Genomic DNA, 7,160 nt, shown 5'->3' with positions numbered 1-7,160 from the left:
GTAGAGGGTGGTGGACATTGTTCAAGGTCCTTACATCTGCCACCGATGTCAGGGACTCCAGGTCTGTCCTCAACCACAGAGTGAGTCCACTCCCATCTCTGTTAGCTCCATCCATCCAGTCAAATCAATGCATTTGCATCTCATCATTTGCATTTAATTTCGCAGGAAAGCAGACTGAAAAATACGTATAGTATAGCATTTTCCAATTACCCATCCTAACTGTGATGCACAGTACGTGCGGTATTTAATTTAATTTAATTTAATTTAATTTAATTTAATTTGTTTGGTGTACTCAAAGCAATACACTTGAATTGAATTGAACCAGAAAACAAGTACGTGACTAAAAGTATGAATAATAATAATAATAATAATAATAATAATAATAATAATAATATTATTATTATTATTATTATTATTATTATTATTATAACATGCGGAATTTAATTTAATTTAATTTAATTTAATTTAATTTCTTCGGTATACTCAAAGCAATACACCTGAATTGAACTGAACCAGAAAACAAGTACGTGAGTAAAAGTATGAATAATAATAATAATAATAATAATAATAATAATAATAATAATAATAATAACAAAAAAAGTTTTTAAAAATAAAATATTAAATAAATAAAAATAAATAAGTAATTATATAACACAATTATTATATAGATATATAATCGCTTCAATATTTTTTTAAATAATTTTTTTATTTGTTATTTCCTGATATTATTTTACTACGCTCTCATTGGACATCGTATTAATATTACCGTATTCTCGTATTGTCGTTACCTTATTTCCGTACCGTAATGGTGTGAATACAGGCGCGCTCCACCCTCCGGTCCGTTAGCTGCCGCTGTTGCCGGCGCGACCACCTCACAAACGGCCTTAAACCGACACGAAGGAAGCAGGAACCCACGGGGCGGTTTTCCACCAGAAGGGACGACTGTAGTTGAAGAAAATCCTCCGGCACATCAGCCGTGATTTTTCGGCGTTGCTAGAAGGACCGATCCCCCCCGAGCTCCAGTGCCGATAAGGCAGCGGGAGACAAGCTACGGTTCCCCGGTGAATCAGGGCCGAGGCGGCGGGAAGGGAAGCAGCAGGGAGCCGGTGGAAAAAGATGGAAAAGATGGAAAAGATGGAGCCCACAGCAGGTAAACTTTTCTTAATGCGTGGCACAGTTACCTCCAGTGAACCGGTCCGTCTGTCCGTCTAAAATAAACTAATTCAAAGCTGTAACATTCACTAAAGTAAATGCTAATTCAAGACGTAGCATTTAAGTTTAGCCTTTCAACCGTTACTTCTCTTTTAGCCGAAATCCATTTTGTAAATCCGTCATTTTTGCGTTACCCGTGAAAAAAACCGCACAATGTTCTTCTAACTAACCAAACGTGTTATTATTATTATTTAACAGATTATTTACACTAATTCGGGAAAGAAATTAGTTAAAAAATGTTCGTAATTGAAGACTTATTTGAACTTTTAAGTGGGTAATTTTACGCTTTTAAGCTAATTTTATGCAACTTAGCATATTTAAATTAATAATTAGTTAATTAAAGCTATTTTTATTTATTTAAAGGAAGATATTATAGATTTTGGTCACATAGTAAAGCAGCATCCACTAAACACTAGTTTTATATGTATTTAATTTTAATTAAAGTATAAAAAGACTTTAAAATTAGTCCAAATTCTAATTTCTATTCCTGGTAATGCATTTTTTTTCTTTTTAAATTATGTAACTTTTCAGTGCATGTATTTTTGCTTTTGGTCATTTAATATAGCATCATAAACTAACTAATTTTGTAATTAATTTTAAGTATAAAGAGGCTCTAAAGTTCACTTCATATACATATATATATAAACACATAAACACATGCACATATATAAACTTTAGGTGCATTTTGTTGACATTTCTTTTGTGCTAGTTTTGATGATGTGCAGGTAGATATGCTGCAAATACACAATAAAAACAAGATAAATTACAACAGAAATGTTTCTAACACTTCTCTCTGTTTGCAGTCTGAACGGCTAAGCTAAGCTAAGCTAAGCTCCCCTGTGGCGACTCGTCTCTCTGAACCATGGCCGACGGGCTGCTCAGCTTCTCGGCCAACAGGCGCATCGTCGCCGGCCTCCTCGTCAACCTGCTGTCCTCCATCTGCATCGTCTTCATCAACAAGTGGATCTACGTCCACTACGGGTTCCCCAACATGACGCTGACCCTGGTCCACTTCCTGTCCACCTGGCTGGGCCTCTTCGTCTGCCACAAGATGGACGTGTTCTCGCCGAAGAGCCTCCCCGTGCGCAGGATCGTGTGGCTGGCGCTGAGCTTCTGCGGCTTCGTGGCGTTCACCAACCTCTCGCTGCAGAACAACTCGATCGGGACGTACCAGCTGGCGAAGGCCATGACCACGCCCGTCATCATCCTCATCCAGACCAGCTACTACAAGAAGACCTTCTCCACCAAGATTAAACTCACCCTGGTGAGGATGTGTTGGGTTAAAGGGGCCTCGTGCAACACACTTTTATCGTTTATAACACGTAGGAAACTGTAAATAACTGGCAGATGTTAAAAGATGGACCAAAACAAAACATTTTTATAGCCACAATAAGCAAAACAGGTGTAGACATTATTCTAATAAAATAAAAAGGTTATTAAAGATTTAGCTCAAGCTAATTTGTTCATTTCAGTTTCTAGTTTCAGTTTCTGCTTTTGGTCTCGTTCAGTTTTGTTGTATAAATAATATACAGCTTTTTTATAACTTCTTTACATTTAAACAAATAAACATGTTGATTTTAGTTTGTGACAATGCAGAAAGAAAACCTGCAAAAGCTTTTTTATGCATGGAGGGTTTTATTTATTTCTTACAACGTGTAATTTGTCTGAGTTTATATTTTGAAGCATCTTAACAAGGTTTTTACGCTTTAAATTTAATTTATGACAGGAAATCTGTCTAATGTTAGTGTTGATGAGCAGAGTTTTGTGTTTAAAGTTGAACAGTTTCTGAAAAGTTGCTTAAAAAAGGGAAAAATGCAGCTTTTTAATGGAACCAACGGTGTTAGAGAAATAACAAACTCTGTGGACTAAATGATATTGAGATAAGAGTCGTCTACGAAAGATAAATGCGTCACCTCATATTAAAATAAATGAAAGTAAAGTAATGATTATTGAGCTGTATTTCGTGGATGTGTCTCCAGGTTCCCATCACGTTGGGGGTGATTTTAAACTCGTATTACGACGTCAGGTTCAACGTGTTGGGGACGGTTTTCGCTGCTCTGGGCGTTTTGGTCACGTCTCTGTACCAAGTGGTGAGTAAATACTAATTAACAGAAGTTTCTATCAGGACAGTGTCGCTCTGAAACTGTTCAAACATTCAGTTCTTACTCTTCTTATTAGTTTTACCGTCCAGATGTGTGGTCATTAAATAAAGATTTAGAAACAGAACAGAGACGCTCGACGTGTAGTTCAGTTATTTCTCTTCTCTCTTTTATAAGAAATGTTTCGCTGTGTAAAATCCCGAGTGTTTTACCGTCATTGTCATGTAGCAGTGACTTAAACACGAGGCATGAAACACAATCTGCCTCAAACAGTTTAAGTAAAGTTGTTTTTAAAAAGAGTCTGAAGAAATATCTGAAGTCACAGAAAAACCTTTAATCCAAATCATGTCTGATAATCTTGATAATTAATGGGACGTTTTCTTGGACACGTAATTTATCATCACTACTGATCTGATGAACGTTTACAGACGCTTTTTAGTAAATTATTGTGTAAATTATTGTTTTAATGTGGTTATTATTTTATTATTACTATTGTTTGTAATGTTTTGTTTTGTGTCTCTCCATCAGTGGGTCGGAGCCAAACAACACGAGCTCCAGGTGAACTCGATGCAGCTGCTCTACTATCAGGTGTGTAAACACAGAAACACGTTGGCCTCTCGCTGTGACGACCGGCTGGTTTTAATGTTCTGGCTGTTCCCTCCAGGCCCCTCTGTCCTCAGGCTTCCTGCTCTGCATCGTCCCCATGTTTGAGCCGCTGACGGGCGACGGAGGAATATTCGGACCCTGGTCTCTGCCGGCTCTGGTCAGACTCACAACTAGACACGCAACTGGACTCACAACTAGACACGCAACTAGACACGCAAACAAACCAGTCACACATGAGACTAGTTCCCGTCCGTGTTCAGAGAAAGTAACACATCAAATAGTGTCACAGAAATATTGATGCTCTGATTAAAATCCTGGAGTCTTGTTGTCAGGACGATGAGGTAACCGTGGCGTTTGTCCTCCCGTTGCCTAGGTGACGGTGCTGTTCTCCGGCGTGGTGGCGTTTCTGGTCAACCTGTCCATCTACTGGATCATCGGGAACACGTCGGCCGTCACGTATCCTCAAACTATTATCCTGTTATTATTTTATTATGTTATTTATTAAAAATGATCAAATGTTACATATATTAATGTGCTAAGAAAATGATACAAATAGATTAAATCTATACACAACCAGTTAAAAGTTCAAACACATCTTCTCATTTAATTACCTGTTTCTTTTTAATTATTATTATTATTGTTAAACCTTTATTTATTGAGGTTTAGGGTTATTTATTATTATTTATTTATTTATTTATTAAGTTAACATGTAAATGCACCAGAGCTGCTGATGTTGTTCCAGGTCCAGACACAGACACAAACCAGAGCAGAGACGCGACAAAAGTGTAAGAAAATAAAGCGAAGCAGTAGAACAAGGTTTCTGTGCGGTTGTGTGTGTGTTGTCTTCCTCCGTGTTGTTGTCGTCTTGACTCTGACTCTCAGCTACAACATGTTCGGTCATTTCAAGTTCTGCATCACTCTGATCGGAGGATACCTGCTGTTCCACGACCCCCTGTCACTCAACCAGGTGAGACTGAAGCTCCAGCTTCATTTTAAACTCACACGATTCAGACGATTCATCCTTTAATGAAACTTTGTCTCTGTCTTTGTCTCTGTCCCTCTGTGTCTCTGTCTCTCTGTCTCTGTCTCTGTCCCTCTGTCTGTCCCTCTGTCTGTCCCTCTATCTCTGTCTCTGTCCCTCTGTCTCTGTCCCTCTGTCTCCGTCCCTCTCCGTCCCTGTCTCCATCTCTGTCTCTGTCTCTGTCTCCGTCCCTCTGTGTCTCTGTCTCTCTGTGTCTCTGTCTCTGTCTCTGTCTCTGTCCCTCTGTCTCCGTCCCTCTCCGTCCCTGTCTCCATCTCTGTCTCTGTCTCTGTCTCCGTCCCTCTGTGTCTCTGTCTCTCTGTGTCTCTGTCTCTGTCTCTGTGTCTCTGTGTCTCTGTCTCTCTGTCTCCGTCCCTCTGTGTCTCTGTGTCTCTGTCTCTGTCTCCGTCTCCGTCCCTCTGTGTCTCCATCTCTGTCTCTGTCTCCGTCTCTCTGTGTCTCTGTCTCTCTGTCTCCGTCCCTCTGTGTCTCTGTGTCTCTGTCTCTGTCTCTGTCTCCGTCCCTCTGTGTCTCTGTGTCTCTGTCTCTGTCTCTGTCCCTTTGTGTCTCTGTCTCTGTCTCTGTCCCTCTGTCTCTCTGTCTCTGTCTCTGTCCCTCTGTCCCTCTGTCTCTCTGTCTCTCTGTCTCTGTCCCTCTGTCTCTCTGTCTCTCTGTCTCCGTCCCTCTGTGTCTCTGTCTCTGTCTCTGTCCCTCTGTCTCTGTCTCCGTCCCTCTTTGTCTCTGTCTCTCTGTCTCTGTCTCTGTCTCTCCGTCTCTGTCTCCGTCCCTCTGTGTCTCTGTCTCTGTCTCCGTCCCTCTGTGTCTCTGTCTCTGTGTCTCTGTCTCCGTCTCCGTCTCCGTCTCTGTCTCTGTCTCCGTCTCTGTGCCTCTGTCTCTGTCTGTCTCCGTCTCTGTCTCCGTCCCTCTCCGTCTCTGTCTCCGTCTCCGTCTCCGTCTCTGTCCCTCTGTCCCTCTGTCTCTCTGTCTCTCTGTCTCCGTCTCCGTCTCTGTCTCTGTCTCCGTCTCTGTCTCTGTCTCCGTCTCTGTCTCTGTCCCTCTGTGTCCCTGTCTCTCTGTTTCTGTCTCCGTCTCCGTCTCTGTCTCTGTCCCTCTGTCCCTCTGTCTCTCTGTCTCTCTGTCTCCGTCTCCGTCTCTGTCTCCGTCTCTGTCTCCGTCTCCGTCTCTGTCTCTGTTTCTGTCTCTGTCTCTGTCTCCGTCCCTCTGTGTCTCCGTCCCTCTGTGTCTCTGTCTGTGTCTCTGTCTCCGTCTCTGTCTCCGTCCCTCTGTCTGTCCCTCTGTGTCCAGGCTCTGGGGATCCTCTGCACTCTGGCCGGGATTCTGTCCTACACTCACTTCAAGCTGCTGGAGCAGGAGGAGGGGAAAAGCCGACTCGCTCAGCGGCCGTAGACTCAGAGACGCCTTTATAGATTTTTATCAATCATTTTTACGATGAATATTTTTGTAGGAGCAGAAAGTTTTTCCTTTCGCGGAGTAACGGTACGATAACGTGTGAAGTGGAGCTCATCACATCGGCAGCTGGACTTTTTTTTTTTTTTTTCGTTTTGTTTGTTTGTTTTTTGCATTTGAAATGAAAGTCAGATGATGCTGTATTTTTTTCTTATGCACAGCTTCCAAAGACTCATTTCCCAGAATTCCCTCCTCCTCCTCCTCCTCCTCCTCCTCGTGCTGCTGCTGCTTCCTGTTCGTTGAAGAGCTGCATGTTTTAACAGACGCTGCCTTCAGATAGAACGCGTGAAGAAATACTTTAAAATGCGTTGGTGTTCTTCGTCCAGGTCCTTATGAAAGTAAGAGGCTGTGGAGGATTCGACGCTTTCCTCACAAACACACGAGCTCCTTCAATAAAGTACCTCCTCATCATCGCTTCCTCCTCACGACATTATTTTATTCAACAAAACAAAATCATTATTAAAGATTTAACTCAAGCTCACGTTCCTTCTAATTTGTCCTTTTCGGTTTAATTTATTTTAATTTTATTTGTATCTGAGTTAAACTTTGACGACTGAGATTTACACATTTCTACATTATTTTATTATTATAATTTTTATTATAATTTACTTTTGAGGAAAACGCGTCGGATGCATTTTGTTCCTCCAGGATGGAAAAAGGTTTGTAGCAGGAGGACGTGTGAATAAAGTCTGCGTATAAATGGATTTAGAGTCTGGACTGATTCTGCAGCGTTTCCATTTATAGAGACGACTTTT

The 7,160-nt window shown here is 41.2% G+C and overlaps 1 protein-coding gene across 1 annotated transcript; it reads left to right on the top strand.

Annotated features, from left to right (window-relative positions):
• The first annotated feature begins 839 nt into the window (after positions 1-839).
• On the top strand, positions 840-6,881 carry slc35e3 (solute carrier family 35 member E3). Its single transcript, XM_047575385.1, has 8 exons — positions 840-1,150; positions 2,016-2,476; positions 3,192-3,302; positions 3,840-3,899; positions 3,976-4,074; positions 4,291-4,373; positions 4,800-4,884; positions 6,244-6,881. Exons 2-8 carry the CDS (start codon positions 2,075-2,077, stop codon positions 6,343-6,345), a joined length of 942 nt encoding a protein of 313 aa, XP_047431341.1. The 5' UTR covers positions 840-1,150; positions 2,016-2,074; the 3' UTR covers positions 6,346-6,881.
• Positions 6,882-7,160: the final 279 nt, after the last annotated feature.

The sequence above is a fragment of the Mugil cephalus genome, chromosome 22 (genome assembly GCF_022458985.1).
Source record: "Mugil cephalus isolate CIBA_MC_2020 chromosome 22, CIBA_Mcephalus_1.1, whole genome shotgun sequence".
Lineage (NCBI taxonomy): Eukaryota > Metazoa > Chordata > Actinopteri > Mugiliformes > Mugilidae > Mugil > Mugil cephalus.
Note: the sequence above shows the minus strand (reverse complement) of the source record. Positions and strands in the feature narration are given on the sequence as shown.

Bases quoted from the DNA above. Each gene is read 5' to 3' on its own strand.
- slc35e3 (XM_047575385.1), top strand. From the start codon at position 2,075: ATGGCCGACGGGCTGCTCAGCTTCTCGGCCAACAGGCGCATCGTCGCC. The intron at 2,477-3,191 runs GTGAGGATGTGT...ATGTGTCTCCAG, and splicing joins CCAAGATTAAACTCACCCTG to GTTCCCATCACGTTGGGGGT. The intron at 4,075-4,290 runs GTCAGACTCACA...CCCGTTGCCTAG, and splicing joins CCTGGTCTCTGCCGGCTCTG to GTGACGGTGCTGTTCTCCGG.